The 20,489-nt window shown below is 36.5% G+C and overlaps 4 protein-coding genes across 6 annotated transcripts; 3 read left to right on the top strand and 1 right to left on the bottom strand.

The window, feature by feature from the left end:
• Positions 1–370: 370 nt before the first annotated feature.
• On the bottom strand, positions 371–1,201 carry LOC147507322 (18 kDa seed maturation protein-like). The gene is made up of 2 exons (XM_086600038.1): positions 1,066–1,201; positions 371–884 (listed from the first exon to the last, which is right to left on the bottom strand). The coding sequence occupies exons 1-2, from the start codon at positions 1,171–1,173 to the stop codon at positions 537–539; spliced, it is 456 nt and encodes a 151-aa protein (XP_086456164.1). The 5' UTR covers positions 1,174–1,201; the 3' UTR covers positions 371–536.
• Positions 1,202–6,380: 5,179 nt separating this feature from the next.
• Positions 6,381–10,979, top strand: LOC147507321 (chaperonin 60 subunit beta 1, chloroplastic). Of its 3 annotated transcripts, XM_086600036.1 has the most exons (10): positions 8,441–8,675; positions 8,813–9,047; positions 9,177–9,346; positions 9,440–9,517; positions 9,606–9,677; positions 9,771–9,875; positions 10,029–10,121; positions 10,214–10,306; positions 10,543–10,666; positions 10,764–10,979. In XM_086600036.1, the coding sequence occupies exons 1-10, from the start codon at positions 8,649–8,651 to the stop codon at positions 10,775–10,777; spliced, it is 1,011 nt and encodes a 336-aa protein (XP_086456162.1). In that variant the 5' UTR covers positions 8,441–8,648; the 3' UTR covers positions 10,778–10,979. The 3 variants fall into 3 exon arrangements, with proteins under 3 accessions (XP_086456163.1, XP_086456162.1, XP_086456161.1); XM_086600035.1 differs by lacking the exons at positions 8,441–8,675; positions 10,764–10,979 and having other exon boundaries at positions 10,543–10,680; XM_086600037.1 differs by lacking the exons at positions 9,177–9,346; positions 9,440–9,517; positions 9,606–9,677; ... (3 more) ...; positions 10,543–10,666; positions 10,764–10,979 and adding exons at positions 6,381–6,541; positions 7,283–7,522; positions 7,612–7,737; positions 7,944–8,081; positions 8,164–8,259 and having other exon boundaries at positions 8,431–8,675; positions 8,813–8,953.
• A 1,252-nt stretch (positions 10,980–12,231) lies between these two features.
• On the top strand, positions 12,232–13,581 carry LOC147507320 (splicing factor U2af small subunit B-like). Its single transcript, XM_086600034.1, has one exon. The coding sequence runs from the start codon at positions 12,593–12,595 to the stop codon at positions 13,391–13,393; it is 801 nt and encodes a 266-aa protein (XP_086456160.1). The 5' UTR covers positions 12,232–12,592; the 3' UTR covers positions 13,394–13,581.
• A 1,222-nt stretch (positions 13,582–14,803) lies between these two features.
• Positions 14,804–19,003, top strand: LOC147507319 (putative transcriptional regulatory protein At2g25830). Its single transcript, XM_086600033.1, is given in 8 exon segments — positions 14,804–15,045; positions 15,122–15,297; positions 16,486–16,547; positions 17,502–17,589; positions 17,592–17,663; positions 17,812–18,089; positions 18,308–18,425; positions 18,619–19,003. Coding segments are annotated over 8 exon segments (1,095 nt in total). The 5' UTR covers positions 14,804–14,837; the 3' UTR covers positions 18,712–19,003.
• Positions 19,004–20,489: the final 1,486 nt, after the last annotated feature.

Raw genomic sequence — 20,489 nt, 5'->3', positions numbered from 1 at the left:
TAGTTTCTCCTTGTGTGTTCAAGGAGTTTCTACGATTTAAAAATGTACTAATGTGTATCTAGAATTTTCCGTGATAGGCCTATAAATATAGTCGTATCAAATGCTTGATGTAACAATCTCCCGTCCATTCCATTCCATATACATATATTACAAAGTGTTATTACTTTATTGAATTCTTCTTATTTCATTTTAGGCCGATATATTCACATACGGCGCTGCTTTCTTCCAAATATACTTAGTTAACTTCTTCTTATTTATATATTAATCAGCAGGGTGTATCCAGCTATCCGTGCCCAATGTAAATAGACTAATTCCAGACGAGCTAGAGCCTAGAAGATAGAACTTACAAAACCAAAGGGGAGCGGGAAAAAAAGGGAAAATGATTTTCTTATTAACCGTGTTGGTGGACCTTACAAACTTCTGGCAATTAGAGCTCAATTCCACAACTATAAACCTATCCAGGATCCCAGGAACAATAACACTTTACTGAACGTATAAACCTCCCTTAATTAATTAGCAGACATTTAAGTGACAATTCAAGTATAGCTGCCACCAGTCCCGTACCCTAAATTAGTATCACCACCAGCACGAGGATTCTGAGCCGCAGTTCGACCAGTTCCAGCATTCATTCCAATTGGGTGTGATTGAACTGTACCCTCAACCACCTGCCCACCACCATGTCCAGGTAATGAAGACATTTGGTGCATACCAGTTGAGTGACCACCACCAGTAGTTCCACCTGTTACACCACCAACTTGTTGCCTAGCAGTTGCATTGTGTTCACGAGTTTCTTGCTTGTTGATTTCAGCTTGAATAATTTTATCTTCTTTCCGCTGGGTCGCCATATCTTTCTCAATTGGATCATGAGCACTCATTTTGTCTACCTGTATACAACAATATTTCATACTTAAAATTAAATATGGCTCGACAAAATGTGAATGAATCTCTTGTAAAATGGTAATTCTTTGCGAGCCAAATTTTCATGCATAAATTTATACAGATCATCCCATGTTCTGATGTATGCACGTGCATCAAAAACATAACAAATAAAAAAACTCAACAGACCTTCTCTTGGACAGTGGCTTTGGTCTTGTCCATTCCGGACTTGGCTGAAGCAGCTATGTTAGAAGCCGTCTCCTTAGCTGAAGCCATTGCACTTTTCCCTGATTGCATTTTTCCTTCTTTGCGTTTTCTTCTTCGAGTGATTCTGCACTGGTGGAGAACCTGATCGAACCCTTATTAATAGTCTGAGGGAATACATTGTTCGTCTAACACGTGTATTGTTCGTCGAACACGTGGTGTATTGTTCGTTGCCACGTTGTGGTTTCTTGTTGTCTTTTATTTAACATTGTGCCACGTGCTGGTTTGACTTTTCTTTGCCTAAAAAAAAGTTCGGATCAGTGAGTCTGTTTCAGTGTACGTGGCTGGCCGACACCGTTTGCTCGTTTTTTTTGTATATTGTCGGCCAAGAACATCACCATAAAGTTCAAACTTGTTGCCGATTAATTAACGCTTAACCTGCACAGGCTCAAGGTCAACTTTTGCTATTTTTTTTTTTAACAAATAGTTTTGGATTCACATTTTAATTAGGCCCCCTACTTGGATTTCGGCTTGGGCCCCCGACTCTCAGGACCGCCCCTGATCTTATTATTACTAAAATTGCTTCGATATTTGTTGAATCATTCTCATCTCATTCAAAACTCTGGGTTAATTTAACACTTTAATAGTCTTTTGCAAAATTAACAATTTGGTTTGAATATTAGAGAAAATCCAATCTTCTTTGGGTGTGATTATGCGTTGTATAGAATCATACAATTTTAAGTTAACATTAATTTAATTTGATTTCTTATCCTAACAAGTCATGATGGTATATATTGGTCATCGATAATTTGTAAGATCATATTTTTTTTTTTATATGGATTTTTAATTATCAGATGTTGAAGATGATGTGTTGAAATAGCGAGTCACTGTTGGTTAGACTCACCGGTAAAGATGATCGAGCCAGGGGCCTTAAGCTTTTCCATCTTCCTTACCACTTGCCAAATGTCTTCATCACTAGATATGACAGTAAGAATCTCATCTTTCAGGCCTAGTTTCAATCTCTAGAACCGGTGATGACTCCATGATAATAAGTTACCCTTTAGAGCTGGTGAGTGATGTTAGCCTCGGGGACAAGTATGAAGTGGCTGCTGAAAGGGGACTAGTCCAAAAGTTGTGGTGGCTCTAGGGCGATAGAGTGAATATCTGCAGAAGTTGGAGAATAAGTGTGCACTATTGAATCGCTTGGATAGTTGAATTTGCATGAATTAGATAAGATTTTAACTTCATCATCACATGGCACACAAACTAGATAGCCAAAATCAGGGGGCAGAAATCCCACATTGCACCATACTACTAGTAGACTACACATGATGAAGAAAACTTTCCAAGCTTGAACAGGCAAAACGACTTTTTCCCCATCACTTTTGCAGAAGTTGGAAAATCATTTTTTTTTTAATTTTAAAAATGCGATATAGCTTTCTAGCCGTTAAACCCTCAACACACACATCTTTTGCAACACAAACCCCTATATAATAGAAACAACAGTATATGGGTGAGATCAAAATTTGAGGATCTTGGTGGATTTGAACCACCATCCCTTGAAAATTATGAGACGAATTCCCATTCTCAAGTGCTTTTCCGTATAAGCTAAAGATCCATTTAAGAACAATAAAACCAACAAACAAAGCAAAGATAATACATTGAGCAAGTAGAACAATAATTCCATGAACCCAATACAGCCAAAACAAAATAGAATGCATTGAGCAAGCATAACAATAATTCCATGAACCCAATACAACCAAAACAAAATATAATACATTGAGCAAGCAGAAGTATCGCTAGCACATACGGGTTAACAAGTAATCTATAACTCCATATTAATCACATAACATGCGTTATAATTGTGTTCGGAAGACCTGACGTACAATTTGTATAACACCCATGTATATTTTTATTCTCATTTTTAATTAAATATATATAAATTTAAATAATAATAATAATAATAGATTAAAAAAATATATAAACATTAGAAAGAGATAAGGTAAAGAGGATAAACCCCATTCCCTATTTTTAAGGGGTTTTTGAAAAAAAAAAGGTTTTACACAGGAGTTCACACGTAGAGTTTAATTTACACATAGAAAAGAAAATAAAAATGGAGTTTTTCACATAAAGGAGAAAGAAAGATTCTTACTGGAAATCTACTGATAGATAGCTGCCGGAACGTATCACGAGTGAGTAGTCTAGGTCTTTTTATTTTAAGATTAATATTTTAGTTGATTGATTAGTATATATTTTCTGGTTAGTAATCTCTCCCTTCAAGCTCTCTGTTTATGTTTGTTATGGCATATTCTATACTAAGGCAATGGTCGCTCTACTCTATGATAAATCTTCATATTCTGATGGTATGTTCTTCAAATTGTTTGACAATAAATTCAGAAACATCCTTGCAGTGAGTCACTGACATATATCATATGCTGTATAATGCATCAGGGGTCCAGAACACTGAGCATAGATACTATGCATGAATCATGAATGTGTGTGTTTATTATACAGTGAGCGTATCATTACAAATTGGAAGTACCTACTTTATATGTGTATAAATGCAATTGCATCATAAAATAATGAAATGATATTTGCATGAATTTAAAGATTAGCATGTTGAACGCTTGTGATACCTGAAATTAGGAGATATGAGTAGATTGTCAGAAGATATTTAGTTACATTGGTTGTTATGGAGTGTTATTTTGCTTTCTCATGTGTGTGCATTCAAGCAAATTTATCTATTATTTGGGGTGTTAGTCCACTTAAGATGCTAACTGGTAGGCCAGTATACTTTAAAAACCAAGTGTTAGTTCATTTTCATTGATATCGATTATAGAAGCTGCATTTATAGGCTATTGCACTTTGTTGAACTTCGGGTATTCAGTTCCATGTTGGAGAAAGTCTTAAAAAGCTTGTATAATATCAGTTTAGGTGTAATAGTAATTCTATTAATGTGACATGACAAGTAGGGTCCTTTGAGTTTAAGCAGTCTCTACCTCACTGTGTTCCTTTATACATTTTTGTAGAGGGCATTTGTCTTGATAAAGCATTATTGTAATTAAAAATATACCTTCCATGAACTAACATTTGCATAGAAGTTGGGTAGTAATATTTTATATTTGCATATATTGATTATACATTTTGAACTTATTTTAGATCAAAGTTGTGCATTTCAATTGAAGGTAAGAATAGACTTGTTGAAATTTTAAGAAAGGTTAGTGCTGGTCTGATTTCGAGCTCAGTTTTAATTTAGTTAGAGTTTGAACTAAATTTTTATGAAAACATGAAAAAGTAACGTTTGGAAGTATGCTTTTCAACCCAATCGACCTCGTCATACATTGTATTGAAGTATGAACAATCATTGTTCATACTCCAATAAGTGTTCTTACTGATCATACATTATATTGAAGTATGAACATTAATTGTTCATACCCCAAATAGATATGAACAATGAGTGTTCATAACTTATGTTGAGGTATGAACAGTGATTGTTCAAACCCCAAATAGGTATGAACAATTATTGTTCATACACTAAATAGGTATGAACAATGATTGTTCATACTATATACATTGGGTCGTTTCGGTTGGACCAGGCCGCTTATTATTTCGCATTAGGGGTATACTTGACATTTCATCACCTGAGCCGTTGTTAATTTCGCATCAAGAGTATACTTGACATTTTATCTACCCGATCCTTGTGAGTGATTAAAACAAAAAATATGTCCTTACGAGTTACTTTCTCCCCCGATCTGTCCTGGAGAGTTTCTCCCTGCCAATTGATGTACTAACACAATGACTGAGAAAGCTTCAATCGCCTAGCGTGGTTCAGCAGGGTATGGAGATACTGCATTAGAACTATTTCAGTTTTCCCGTAACAAGTACAACCACCTTAATTAAAGTATGCGGTGGGAAGTAAGTGTTGATTTTCTATTTGTGTGGTCGTCTTGGTATGTATTTATTGCAGTGTTCTAAAAAACACTAGGCGGTAGACGGGCTAGGCGCTAGACGGTTTTTTTTCCTAATATATATAGTAAATTAGTAATACATACCTATACTAGTATACTATAAGAAATGAAAAAAATAATTTACCATAACTCAAAAAATAAACACAAACAAATATATTTATTACAAAAATACGTAATAGTTGAAGAATATCGACTTCATATAAAAATATATTATTTGTTATAGTGACATATAATTTACATTAGACTTTAATATTTTAAACTCATTCAAATCTTAAGCCTACACGAGCCTTTAATTTTCAACATTTAATCATTAAAAAAAAAAAAACTAGACTAGTTCATTGATTTTTTTAACGACTTGGGCCTAGGCGAGTTGGTTGGGCACCGCCTAGCGCCTAGAGACTGCCTAGGTGGCCGCCTAGACCGATTTTTAGAACTGTGATTTATTGCAACTTATGTATTTCTTTTCGCAGGCCCAATTTTACAAACGAGCATTTTGCGAACCTACACCTCAGCCTTTTTCCAATGTTTTACGTTGAGCAATTCTGGTATTTTCACGATATGACGGGAGACATAACCGAGTAGCATAATATGTCGATCAACCCGTGGAACTTGTCATGTCGGCTATTGTCTAATAGTCAGGGTAGTAATTTGCTTTCTTTTTCACTCATAGCCTCCATGGGTCTCTTCTAAACATCATTTTTCCTACAAAGATAACAATTAGGGAAATGTCATATAGTGAATATTTTTGTTCGAAAGTTCGATATGCTTGATGGGCTACTGGCATCAATCTAGTTGATAAATTTGTGTTGCTTAGAAATTCATGTGTATCTCAATTGGTTTCATTTGCTTATTAAATTATCTAGTTATCTTTGTGTGATTCCCATTTCCCTCCGTAGTTTCCATCAGAAGTTTTCATCTTATATGAAATCCTAATAATAAATGTGTTATCTGTTTGAGGTTTTCTCGCTGTTTTACGGTGAGAAGAGATTTAAAAGGACAAAACCAAAAGGCCCAATGCCTATCATGGCCTCATATTTAACAAAATTCATCAAAATCACATACCGAAAATGTTTAAGTTCTCCAAAATGTCTCTTAATAATTGAGGAAGTTAAATATGGAAAGACATAAGAAGAAATTGTACCATAATTGAAGTTTTGTGTATAATTGGGAAAGAAAGTGGTTCAATTTTAATAGTGTAGACTGTAGACTGTAGACGGTAGAGAGATAGTGGTGAAGTGGTGAAGTGGTGAACCCAGAGTCGAGACTATGGTCTAAATCAATGCCGTGGGCCTTGGTTTAAAATTTAAACCCACCCGGCCCAAGTTTGAGGGATTGTTCTAGATAGAGTTGCCAACCCTAACTAAAACCCTTCTAGAACACTTCTTCTATCATTTTACAGCCCTTTCCTTAAAACCTCATCTTCTCACCTTCTCCAACCAAACATTTCACACTCTCTAAACTTTTCAATAAAACTCCTTTAACACACATCTAAGGTAAATTCTCTACCCTAATTTCGGTTCCAAATCATTTCTGATTGTAGTTGATAATTGTGATGTAGTACTTTTTTTTTTAAATGTGTATTATGCAAAAGATTTGAACTTTTGATGATTTATTAATGTTTACTGTAATGGATATTGTATAAAATGGACTAGTTTATGGTTTAATTCAACTGTTTTCTGTTATAGAATTCTTTGTGTTGTTAAATTGGAATAAGGAGAGTTAACTAGCTATCTCATTATATGGCATGGGTTATTTAATGGAATATTGTAATGAATGTATTCAAGCATTCATTCATAAGAGGCTTACTATTTCTGGCACTATATACTGGACAATACTATGTGAGTAATTGTAATGTATTGCAATACAAACAAACGGACTGACCTGGAAGTGTAGTTAGCATATGAGTTCACCTGAATTGGTGGATATTGAGTGAAACCTTAACCAACAAAATACTTCTTGTAGTTACTTGTTTTACTAGCTATCATGATAAATTATGTTTATTTAAGATTTCAAAGTCAGTAGGGGATGGGACCTAAATGCATGTTCATGGAAGAATAATTGATTAAAGTGGATGGTTCGTGAGAAATGAATAGTTTTATTGAACCACAAGTATTTGTGCTGTTAATGGAATTAAACCTATTGTTTGTGTTCCTTGGTGGTTGATTTACTTTGTTGGTGTTCTGGTTAATAAATTATTGAAGTGAACTGACATTGAAACTACTTTTTCTTGAAAGTAAATGGCATCAGCTTTTGGTACAATGTTGTCTGCGGGCTCGATGGTAGCTCCTGGAAACCATACAATGGATAAGAAGCTTGCGAGTTCTTCAGGAATGTTATCTTCATTTTCTTCTATATCTTCGGTTTCAGTAAGTAGAAGGCAAAATGTGAATCTTCGAAGAGGATCCGCACTAAAGATCAGAGCCGCAAAAGAGCTGTATTTCAACAAGGATGGATCAGCTATTAGGAAGCTACAAGTGAGTTATTGAAGCTAATTATCAACATTGTTGTAGAAAATTCAGTGGTAATGTTTATAATGTTTTTTCTTTTCTTTTCCGCCTTGCAGGCCGGTGTTAACAAGCTTGCAGATCTAGTTGGGGTTACACTTGGTCCAAAGGGACGCAATGTTGTTCTAGAGAGCAAATATGGTTCCCCCAAAATTGTTAATGATGGTGTTACTGTTGCTAAAGAGGTATGATGTACATAAGTTCTTTGGTTTCAGTTAAATAATGTTATGAGTTAAAATATTAATTGTCATATAACATGCTTCTCTGTATTTATCATCATAAACATAAGTTGGATACGAAAGAGGCTTATTTTGGAAGTCAATAGCGTTTTTGGTCTTATGCCTCTCTCCCAAGCCCAAAGTTGGTTATAATTTTTTGATTTGTTTCTCAGGTTGAGTTGGAGGATCCTGTCGAGAACATTGGCGCTAAGTTAGTAAGGCAAGCTGCTTCAAAGACAAATGATTTAGCTGGGGATGGGACAACCACATCTGTTGTTCTTGCACAAGGTCTAATTGCCGAGGGTGTAAAGGTTTGTGATGGTTTACGTTTTCTATTTCAAATTCAGAATCACATCTTTGTCTACATTACTAAATTAAAGCCAATACTTTCAGGTGGTAGCAGCCGGTGCAAACCCAGTTCAAATTACCAGAGGAATCGAAAAGACTGTTAAGGCTCTTGTTACTGAGCTGAAGTTAATGTCAAAAGAGGTATCCTTGAACTTTCTCCTCACTCTTTGTCTATACTTTCATGCAGCTGTAATCTATGCTTTATGTACTGGATTTCGGGTCCTTTGTAAGCTTTTTGAAGTTATTTACACTTATTCGTGAGTCTTAAAATACATGGTGCATTACCTTACAGTCAAACCATTTTTCCTGCAGGTTGAAGACAGTGAACTAGCAGATGTGGCTGCCGTTAGTGCGGGTAACAACTACGAAGTTGGAAGTATGATAGCTGAAGCCATGAGTAAGGTGGGCAGAAAGGGGGTGGTAACACTCGAAGAAGGGAAAAGCTCTGAGAACAACCTTTACGTTGTCGAAGGAATGCAATTTGATCGTGGTTATATCTCTCCATACTTTGTAACTGATAGCCAAAAAAAATGACTGTTGAATATGAAAACTGCAAGGTATATGGTTATTTTGCGACTTTCGTTGCCCTCCCAGTCATTATTTTTTAACAGTTTGTTCTGTTAGGTTTGGTATTTTGATTCTATTGTGCTAGCCTTTCATTTGGTTGTGTTGATGGTATTCATTGGCCTTGCAGTTGCTTCTTGTTGACAAGAAAATCACAAATGCAAGGGATCTAGTTGGTGTTCTAGAAGACGCAATTAGGGGCGGATATCCAATCTTGGTAATTGCTGAAGACATTGAACAAGAAGCTCTTGCAACTCTTGTTGTGAACAAGCTTAGAGGGTCATTGAAGATTGCTGCACTCAAAGCTCCCGGATTTGGAGAGCGCAAAAGCCAGTATCTAGATGACATTGCCACCCTGACAGGAGGTCCAGTTCTGATCTTTGTTTTTGCTATTGAAATTACCTCCCTTCGTTTCTCCAAATGTTTGATCATTGTGTTCCCGTATTACATTTCTCTTTATACTGTTTTCCTGAACCATTACCATACGTGTGTAGCCACGGTGATTAGAGAGGAGGTTGGATTAACCCTTGACAAAGCTGAGAAGGAGGTTCTTGGTAATGCTGCAAAGGTGGTGCTGAGCAAAGAAACAACTACTATTGTTGGCGATGGTAGCACTCAAGATGCAGTCAACAAGCGAGTCTCTCAGATCCGAAACCTTATAGAGGTGGGAATACGTAAAAGTTTGAATTTATTGACGTATGAAATCTGTCTTTATTGTGCCCACAAGTTTGATATTGACAAGTGTTCTGCTCTGTAGGCTGCTGAACAAGATTATGAAAAAGAAAAGCTTAATGAAAGAATTGCTAAGCTCTCTGGTGGTGTTGCTGTCATTCAGGTAAGCCTACAATCATCCATGTCAACTAGAATGTACACTTTTTCCTATATATCTTTATTTTATCTGATCCATTTGCTTAACTCACTAGGTTGGAGCACAAACTGAGACTGAGCTAAAAGAAAAGAAGCTGAGAGTAGAAGATGCTCTTAATGCAACCAAGGTATCTTCTGATTCCAGCTATTGCGGTCTTTCTTGAATACTGTGAGCACAGACAAGTGCGTACTATAATTTGGTGTTGCGAATCATATTTTAGGCGGCTGTTGAGGAAGGCATTGTAGTTGGTGGAGGGTGCACCCTGTTGAGACTTGCAGCAAAGGTTGATGCTATCAGGGATACTCTTGATAACGAGGAGCAAAAGGTATATATCTACAGATACTTCTTTTGGACTTAAATAGCTTTTAGTTTAGTTTTTTTCTTTCTCGTGATGAATGTTCTCTGTGAGGGAATTATGCATTGTTTTGTAGTTAATTGGTTACTTTGCATGGTATTCATTATCATGGTCGGATGGCAGGTTGGGGCAGGTATTGTTAAAAGGGCCCTGAGCTATCCACTAAAGCTAATTGCCAAAAATGCTGGTGACAATGGAAGTGTGGTCATGGAGAGGGTAAGCATTTCACCAGTTTACTATAATTTATGTAAGTTGTCTGGGATTGGATTGAGCTAAAATTATGTATTTTTGTTCTTCTCTTCATTCAGGTTCTCTCCAGCGACAACTTTAAGTATGGGTACAATGCTGCAACAGGAAAATACGAAGATTTAATGGCTGCTGGAATTATTGATCCTACCAAGGTAACATTCTTTTGCAGTCTCGGGTCTTTCAAAATTGTGAATGATTGATTAGCATTCTTCCCTGGTTGGGTTTCATGTTGATATGTGTTTCCACAATGTGGAACTGTATGTTTCTTTGAAAACAAATTATTGTTTGTTGTGTACTATCAGTTTCTTGTATTGTGCTGCATTTTATGATGGTTTTGTGGATATAATAATGGTTTTGACTGGCGGCATCTTCTGTTTTTGATAATCAGGTGGTGAGATGCTGCTTAGAACATGCTGCTTCTGTGGCTAGAACGTTCCTCACTTCAGATGTGGTTGTTGTTGACATCAAGGAGCCTGAGCCGGCGGCACTAGTTAACCCCATGGATAACTCAGGTATATACTCATAGAAACTTGGGTCACTATTGTATGGGTTGTTTCTGGTTTTGGAGTGGCTTTAAATTAACTGTTTTGTCATCATTTCTGCAATCAGGTTATGGTTACTAAGCAGCCAACAGGGCCACAGGAGTAAAGTCTGTCAAAAATTCCTATCGTATCAGGTTGTATCAATATTTTTCCATTTTATCAAATTGGAAATGGTAGTAGCAATTGAAATCGCTGCCTAAGTTAGGCCAAAGGAGTTCGGCTTGTATTCTCTCCAGAAACTATTTATGCCACATTTTTGAGAAAAATGAATTAATATTTTTTATGTTTTTATCTTCTAATATTTTTTTTGCTGGACTTGTTTTGTCCCCGAAAAGCTGAGGCCCAAACTTGATGGGGCATAAGCGTCTTATTCAAAGGAAATATCATCTTCGTAAGAAATAAGAATGTAATCGCATGTAGTATGCCATAGGAAATATCAGATCCACACCATCCTTTCCAAAATTAATTTCGTAAATAGTTTGTCCGCCTTCGGCGCTCTGTGAATGCACTTAATCTTAGAAAGAGGTGAGTAGATTAATTACAAATTCGTTTTCGGGGTTGGTAAAGAAGAGCATTGTTAGTGAAACATGTTGGCATAAACGTCCTGGCAGGTGTTAATATATAGTAGGTGCTGGAACATTTCATTCTACGAAACAGGATCTTTGGAAGTAAGAACAACGTTCCTTAATGGAAGTTTTAAATGTTTGAGAGGAAAGCCGAAAAAAAAATTTGAATTTTCACGCAAGTATCAGATCCAATGTGGACTAAGAGGCACACGAATGTGACCAGAAGTCCAGAACACATTATCACTTAATAAGGGGCAGATTAATACGAGTAGTGCTACACTACGGATCTATTATTGCGACTCACTATTTGGATAACACACGGACATGCATCTCTATATAAATCAATGATTATGACTTTTGACACATCATGGAGATCCAAATAGTAGGTCAAATAATTGGGTCGGTCTATCATTCTTGGATTAATATACCGTGGGTATTGGATCGAAACCTTCACTTTGGTTGACTAGATAGAAAGGGCTGTCTGTTCACCATAGTCTATATGGTTTATGTGGACACTAGTACTACTCTAGGAGCAAAGCAAAGGGTGGCTCAAGATAATTGGGGCCCTAAGCAAAATTTGAATGCCAAAGGACACGAGGGTTTTTTTTTGTTGGAGAAGGGCGAGCGAAACGTAGGGTCTATTTAGAACTAATGTAGTTTTCTACTTTCCAATGTAAAAACGTTATCTAACCATTAAAATAAGGGGGTGAAAAAACAGTAGTGTGAAAAACAGTGGTGTGCTGACAAGCAATAGGCGTGCTGAATTATATTGGGGCCCTTTGGGCTGTGGGGCCCTAAGCAGATGCATATTTTGGTATGAGGTTGAGCCGGCCCTGGAGTCAAAATAATCCCTTCAACATGGCTGAAAATGTTTGCACTGAAAATTTTGAGTGATAGTGCGAATTGCGAAATATGGCTCGACCAAAAAAAAAATAAAAAATGGGGAGGGGTCCAGTAGTAGCCCAGGGCTTGGTGAGCTGAAGGCCTATTTATTTATTATCCAATGGCGTTGTGGACCTCCGTCTAATTAGAAATTTTGCTTACGTGTTTCCAAAAGTCCCAGTTTCTTTCACAAGTTGTTTTGGCTTAGAGATCGAGAAAACTTCTTTCCCCTCGTCGACGCGGAATACCTAGTTCTACTCAGGTACTAATTGTAGTGCAATTTGGTAAATTTCCCTTGGTTGGGTTCTAAAACACTATTTATATATGTGGATAAGGCAGCAGTAAGTTAATAAATTTCTATATCCTTAAATTCTGTTTCTTTTTCGTTGTATTCTCTTCTTCTTCTTCAAGTGTCTTTGATCTTTCCGGCTAGTAAGAAGATTAATCAATGGCAAGGCACTTAGCTTCCTCTTATGGTTCGGAAGTTGACCGTGTCAATTGTCCTTTTTTCATCAAGGTTGGTGCTTGTCGCCATGGTGATGGATGCGCTCGTTTCCATAATCACCCAACTAGTTCCCCCACACTACTTCTTTCTAATATGTACCAACGCCTAGATATGATTAATCCCGGTGTGGATGTACATGGACAGCCTATTGACGCTAGGAAGATGCAAGAACACTTCGAAGAATTTTATGAGGATATCTTTGAGGAATTGAGTAAGTTTGGACAGATTGAGAGGCTTAACGTATGTGACAACCTCAATGATCATATGGTTGGCAATGTGTATGTTCAGTTCAAGGATGAAGACCAGGCTGCTGCTGCTTTGTATGCATTGCAAGGACGCTTCTATTCTGGACGCCCAATTATTGTGAGTTTTTCAACTGTTACCAATTTTCGTGATGCTACATGCCGACAGTTTGAGGAGAATAATTGTGAAAAGAAAGGAAACTGTAACTTTATGCATGTCAAAGAAATTGGAAGAGACTTGAGGAGAAAGCTGTTTGGCAGTCACCGTCGTCATAGAAGTCGGAGCAGGAGTTTGAGCCCATCTGGCCGCGGTAGACACTCAGAGAGGCGTGGTGGGGACTATAGCGACCGTGGGAACTACAATGGAGGGAATGGAAGATACGATGAAAAGCGAAAACCTAGGAGCCTAAGGCATAACGGAAGCAGTCCTGTAAGAGAGGGGAGTGAGGAAAGGAGGGCACGAATTGAACAGTGGAACAGAGAAAAGGACGAAGCTAGCTAGTATGGTTTTGGTGTGATTAGGTGCATATCTTACTGGTTCTGACTTCTGGTGCTGGTATGAATTGTGTCACAACTCACAGTCATCTTGGTTATGTATTTTTTTTTTCTGAGTTTATTAGGATGTGTCCAGGATTGTGAAATATTGTGCTGCAAACTTGCAATTATAACAAAATTATGTGGGTTAAGTTACATGGTTATTTTCGTTATTCTAAAGTTAATAGTTGTGCAATTATTTTAAGATTATATATAGTCTTTAGATAGTGAAGAAGTTATGGACATCAACACTGAAACCTGATGTTACAAAATGAGGAATATACAGACGACCAATTCCAGCAAGTTAACCTTACAAAACTACAGAAAACCTTAACAGAAGACATATTGTACGCGTTCTCTGAGAATTCTTGTAGTAATGAACACTATTGAAGTGCTAGATATTTTATAAATCCCAAAAAGTTCCTAGTGTTTGTAGTAGAAATAGCTGTTTGTAGGTAAACAGGAATTGCGCTAAAAGCCCAATGATTTATGAAAGGGGTAGACTGGTAGATGGAGACAATTGTGTATCAGGAACACTGGCATCTGGATATTTTGGCTAGTCTTGGAGCAAGTTAGTGTATTTCAAGAGCCTTTTACCAGTTAGATCATTGAGGATACAAATCATCATCTTGCAATCAAGGCATCTATGAAGTTTTGCAAGTTTGTTGCTAGAATTGTTGTGGTTTTTTTTTTTCCAGGAAATGTTGTAAGAATTCCCCAGGTTGTGATAATGATACTTAATTATGTATTGTTTATCTAAGGTTTGGATTGTTTTCCTTGTTTAATGTTTGGAATATAAACTTTTCGGGATTGTAGATATGCTACATTTGAAGCATTAATCTATGAAACTGGATTCAAAGATGATAGAAAACTGTTTAGGGTATTTTTGAGTTTTTATTTTTTCAATGTCATCTGCACAAACTTCTATAGACATTTTTCACATTTTTGTCTAGACATTTGGGCATAGAATATAAGAAACCTTACATTTGTGATGCTTTCTAGTAAATCATCTGTTGTTGTTACGACGGAATGCATTTTCAAAATCATCTGTTGTTGTTACGACGGAATGCATTTTACCATACCACCCATTTCAGATCGTAACTGTATTGTGAATGCATTTTCCCATACCACCCATTTCAGATCGTATAGTGTACACTATACTGAGAAAAGAAAATGGAAATTCAAAAAAGAATTGTAAATGGGCATATATAATATATGAAATAAAACAGATTGGCCTACAAGGTACTAATAAGCCTGTATTACTGTATATATATGCGATAATAAGCCTGTATTACTGTATATATATAGATATCGCGAGATCATGTCTTTTATGCCGTTTCACCAACATTCATTTTCCACCAGATTAAGCCACGCGGATCGTGTTTTCACAAATTTGACCCATATATCTAAATATGGACCCAAGTCCCAACCCATTCATGTCCCAGCCCACTATCGTCATTACTCCTCACTCCTCATTCCTCAGTCTCAAAACCCAAAACCCAACCATAAACCTCTGTAGCAGAAATCAAATGAGCTCTCCAATTAGACTTGTTGGCGCATTTCTCCACAAATTCTCAAATGGTGTTTCTTTAAATTGCCCCAAGTCTATTGCCTTTCCAAGTAAGTCTCTCTCTCTCTCTCTCTTTGAAATATCAATGGAATTACAGAGATAATGTGTTTCTTAATGTGTTTTCAGGAAATGGTTTGGTGGACAAAAGTGCATTATTATATGGTTCATCTTGTTGGTATAGTTCAAGGGGTTTGTTTGAAATGAAGTGTAATAATACTAATAATATGACTTCAGTTAGACGAATATGGACTTGTTCTCCTCTTTGTATGGGCAGACGTTCTAGCAAAATTGCAGAAAGAAAGGTACTTTACTAACTTGTGTATTTTTTAGTATATAGAACTAATTGATGTTGTCTTATCCATTAATTAACTTTTTTTTTTAATCATGAATGATTTTATGCAAGTAGATGACAAGCGCGATAAAAATGCGCTATGTTAATTTGTGTCTTTTCACAGGAAATGTATTTTAGGACTCCCACTTTTACATTGATTAGTAAATAGGTTCGAAAGAAAATATCTCAGTATTTAAAAATAGGTTGAAACTGATTTGAGCAGTTTTGTTGGAAAAAAAAAGAGAAGCAAATGTATGGAGTTGACTGAAGAAGTAATTGTTTGTCCATATAGGTCTAATTTTATAACTTCTGTAACTTAATTGGGTAGTCAGTTCTATTACTACACGACCCGATTGTTCCAATTGCTCCTGATGGTTAGCAACCTTGCACCGTCAAGCTAAAAGCTGTTATGTGTGTGATCAGATTTGATTTTTCAGTAAACTCTCCATTTCGATTTAAGAAAATTATGATTTGCTGCACAAAGTATGAAAATATAACTATCTTACTGGATTTTCATTATGTTGAATTTTGACCATCTAAGCTAGAACATCAAACCTTGAGGATTTTAAGCTAAAAATACCATCCTTGCTCATGTTCTATGACTCACGAGTTGATATATCTCATACCTCATCTTTTCTTTTGATTTTTATTTTATTTACTTGAGTCTAATTCTATGGATGGGAATTTCCGATGCATGGTGTCTTTGGAAACAGCTTTTAGATCTTACTGAGTTTTGGTGAATCACAAACAGTTTGCAAGTACCAATATTGTCACTGTTTTGTAAATCTTCCAGTACGTAAGTTGCAGAATGTGTAACACTTTGGTTCTGATTTATGGTTGGGTTACTTTCTGATGTTGAAACAAGTGAACCAGATGTACTGATTAGAGAATAGACGACCCTACGAACCTGCTGAAACTTGTTTCCAGATGTGGGTGCCATGAATTAATTAATTTTTTTGGTCGTGGGATGAAGCTTGGGTTGGTTGTTGGTTCGTGTAAATGTAATTATCGGTTAAAAAACATTGTACTCATTTGATTTGTTTTATGTTTCTAATATGGTATGAATTGTTTTTATGCAGTGGTCTATTGTAATATATGTGTGAAGGGCTGAATTTATTGGTGTCCTTTACTTAGCTTTTTATGTGTGTCTGATATGCAGAATGCTCAAAATGCCAAGAAGGCAAAGAGGTACTGCAAAATTGGAAAGGAAATAGTCTCAGCGTAAGTTCATCAGGTCGTCACCTATTTTCATTGTTTTAATATCTGCTGTGTTTTCTCCTGAATTGTGATTTTAATCTGTTTCAGTTAGTTCGAACTTTTGAATTGACGCCTTGTTATTTAAGTCATAGTTGGATTTCTTCCCTTATAACAGGTCCCCTACTACTTATGTTTATGGCCATGCCCAGTTAAAAAACCTGTCATACCTTTATTCTCATTAAATATTTCAACTGAATTTGAAATATCCAAGCCTCCCAGTTAAAGCATTACCTTAAGTGAGCTTCATATGGCTAGTAATTTGGGATGAGCTTAAAAGTTACTAAGATATATGTCAAATCAAGGGATACTACACAAACGGCCAACAGAACAACGAACTTTGATCAGACACTAGCACTGTAGCATGCCTTCTGCACCTTGAGGTGTAAGGCTGGTTTTGCTGATAGTCGGCATTATTGCTAGAAGATAAGGAACATTGCGTGGTACAAGAAAGATGATATATACATGTATCATCAGATGAAAAACAAGCATTTGCATGACAAAAGAAATAGCATAGCCTTCTCTAGAAGAGAAGGTACAAAAGACGAAGAACATGAATTGAATCTTCTAGGACTTCTTGCGTTCCCAAAATAGTTCACTGGCATTGACTCAAATAAAATTCCACAATAAAAGACGAAGAGCAGGAATAGAATCTTCTAGGACTTCTTTTACTTTCCTGGGTGCGTGCAATTCTCTAATCCAATAAAAACTCAAAATGTTTCTGGTTGCAAGCACCCAGGAAAGTGAAAGAAGAGAAAGGATAATGATTTTTTTTTAAGCTTGTGGTAAACAATCCTTGAAGTGCGTCAGTGTGTGAAGGTGTGAATCGCCATTGTTGTCATTTATAGATCTTGCAACTATAGAACTATTTCCTGCATGAACTAATATTCCATTAATGTTGGTGATACTTCAACAATGCAGGGTTAAAAGAGGTGGTCCTAATACATTATCAAATACTGCTTTGGCTACTGTTATAGAAAGAGCCAAGGAGCTAGATGTACCCAAGGAAAATTGTCTAACCGCAACATTAAAAGGGCTTCTGAGAAGGGACAAGAGGCTTACATCAAAAAAAAATTCTATGAGGTAAGGTGCCATTATGTTTTAATGTGCGGCTATTATGTGTTCTATCTCTGTGATTTCAACCGCAGAGTTCAGCTCTCTTAATGAGTGTGCTCAAGTCTGGTACTAAAAAAATTGAAATTGACTTGTTACAATACTGATGCTAATTTAGGTTTATGGTTTTGGTGGAGCTGGCATGATAGTTGAGGTCTTAACAGATAAGGTTAACAGATCAGTGGCAGCTGTTAGGGAGGTGGTGAAGGACTGTGGTGGAAAGATGGCAGATCCAGGATCTATCATGTTCAAGTTTAGGCGTGCTCGAGTTGTGAATGTAAAGGCGGTAGATGCTGACAAGGACCAGCTCCTTGGGATTGCATTGGATGCTGGGGCTGAAGATGTTATTGAGCCTCCAGTATATGAAGATGACCCAGAAGAAGATAGCTCAGAAAGGTACACGTCTGCTTGTGTATGTGTGTGTATGGGTTGAAAGGTACAAGTCTGCTTGTGTGTGCGTGTCCTGAAAGTATTTCCAACTCTAATTTTATGTTTTTGACAAAGAGACGCAAACAATCTTATCAATAAATGAACATCTACCTCTGCGCGTGCATATACAGTAACAAGGTATTCTTACTTATGGCATTCTCCTGGTTGATGATTTGATTTTGTAGTTACTATAAGATTGTAAGTTCCGCAGAGAACTACGCAGCCATACTAACAAAGTTTAAAGAAGAAATAGCATTTGAACCTGATAATGGTTCTGAGCTACTTCCAGTAACTACTATCGAGGTATGGTGCTCAATGTTTATATCTTGGATATTATTTTTTTTCTTGGAAACAGCTTTCAAAACACTGGCAATTGATCCCATTTGACAGTATATATATCTATGTATTGCTTTCGTGTTGTAAGTTTAAAAGTTTTAATAGGAGCCATCAGTATTATATGCTCAATGTCTTTAGACTGCATTATTGTTGTTTGTAGGTAGATGATGAAGCAATGGACCTGAACAAGGAACTTATGTCCAAATTACTCGAACTTAATGACGTTGATGCTGTTTATACAGACCAAAAATGATGGAAACTGGACTTACAATCATTTCTGTTGTGACTGACTTCTGATGCAGCAGGCTATTGTAGCAAAATTTTCAAGGCTAGGATTTGTTCGTTCTTGGTTAGTTACATATGTTTCCATATCAATGTAAAGAGTTTCTTTCTTACATCTCAAATTTTTCTTGGCGAAAAATCTGGCATCTGTCGGAGATTTGTAGATTGCTCATAGAACAAATAATATTCATGTAAAACCATGCATTTCCTTCGTGAAGGGCAATAGCCAAATTTTAAATAATAAAACTAAGTTATTATGAGCAGCTTTATGTTTGGTAGTACTAAAATCCTCATTGTACTTCTGTCTGATCTTTCAGTACACGACACTAAAAATTGTGTCCAACGGTGTCCATGGATAGTGAGTTTGGACCAAAAGTCGCATCACTATAGTTCGTGTTGTTTAACCAATCCACTCTTACAGATTTTTCAAGAAATTCATCAACTGTCAATTGCCGTGCGAACTAGGGAAGGAGCAAATAAATTGATTACGTTAATAGTATCAGAAAGACAGAAACTAGAAAAGTTATTAAGTACCTACAAATTTGACATCCCAAGATCAGGATTCCTTAACCCCCCTCTCGAAAGATCAGGATCAGCTGACAGAATCTCCATGTTAATTGCAAGCTGAAACCATAGCCTCATTTTTGATATTTGTTGCCTGTGACTCAACAGATTTGCCACTTATGAGTTATTTATATTGATCAAATTTATTGAACCAGGCAACCAGCATTGGGCACTCAGGCGGGTAGATGGGTTAGATAACTGGTAAGTTTTGATTAATTAGGCAAGCCATTTCTGAATACAGAATTGAATCGAAATCAGATAGACTTGTCATTGTTAATTATTTCTAACCAATATAGGGGGGGAATGGTTCACCCGTTCAACCAGCATATGCATGAGTCAGGTTGTTTGAAACAAGGAGAGTTTTGGGCTTCATGGATTAGGCTTGAAAGCTGAAAGTAACAACGAGGTTTAATAGTGGGTTTGTTCACCTAATGAATGCCTTAGTCCTTCATAACTCTTGCTAATGTTCAAGTCTGATGATATCACTTGTCTCAAACTAGCATAGTGGTTGTTGGGCATATGTAGCAAACTACCACCCTTTGAATATTGAGCGATGGCAAATAAATTGGTTTAACTAATTTAGACGCATGTTCAGTTGTTCACTGTGAACTTTCCCATTTGCATGACTGAGCCAGAAACTAAATTTGGTAAAATCAAACTAGCCAAAAAATACAGTTCTTTCTGTCAACGTCTGATCAGTCCTAGGGAATAAGGTGGCCTCTAATTATGTTTTAGGTATATATCTATCCACCATTAACTAGTTTTGATCAAGAAGTAAAATAATCTTTTGGTGAAGAGTGGATCCGTGCCAAATTCTGCCAACTAACATTGATAACTAATGGAGTGGGTCTGTTGCATGAAACTACAGTATCACGCACTGAAATCATTCCCCCATATTATGTAAGCATCATCTTTACATTGCCTGCTCTTTGACCAAAATAAGAACATTATTCCTTCATCTTTCACCATTTTCCACTCTACTCTGTGTCTATTCTCTCCCACCAATTATTTTAACACAAAATCTAGAGTAAGTACGCATACTATCTGGGACTTTCACCAGTAAAAGTTGAGAGTGTATTGCATAGTAAGATACTGGATCTAGATTCTCTTAGTCCTGCATACCGGTACAGTCAGCGCAGGCTAGAAATGCTATTATTTTAACCCTTTGTCGAAAATTCAAAAACT

Source organism: Coptis chinensis, chromosome 3, assembly GCF_015680905.1.
Source record: "Coptis chinensis isolate HL-2020 chromosome 3, ASM1568090v1, whole genome shotgun sequence".
NCBI lineage: Eukaryota > Viridiplantae > Streptophyta > Magnoliopsida > Ranunculales > Ranunculaceae > Coptis > Coptis chinensis.
This window is presented reverse-complemented; position numbering and strand designations above follow the sequence as displayed.

Bases quoted from the DNA above. Each gene is read 5' to 3' on its own strand.
- LOC147507322 (XM_086600038.1), bottom strand. From the start codon at position 1,173: ATGCAATCAGGGAAAAGTGCAATGGCTTCAGCTAAGGAGACGGCTTCT. The intron at 885-1,065 runs GTCTGTTGAGTT...TGTTGTATACAG, and splicing joins AAGCCACTGTCCAAGAGAAG to GTAGACAAAATGAGTGCTCA.
- LOC147507321 (XM_086600036.1), top strand. From the start codon at position 8,649: ATGACTGTTGAATATGAAAACTGCAAG. The intron at 9,347-9,439 runs GTGGGAATACGT...TCTGCTCTGTAG, and splicing joins AGATCCGAAACCTTATAGAG to GCTGCTGAACAAGATTATGA. The intron at 9,678-9,770 runs GTATCTTCTGAT...ATCATATTTTAG, and splicing joins ATGCTCTTAATGCAACCAAG to GCGGCTGTTGAGGAAGGCAT.
- LOC147507320 (XM_086600034.1), top strand. From the start codon at position 12,593: ATGGCAAGGCACTTAGCTTCCTCTTATGGTTCGGAAGTTGACCGTGTC.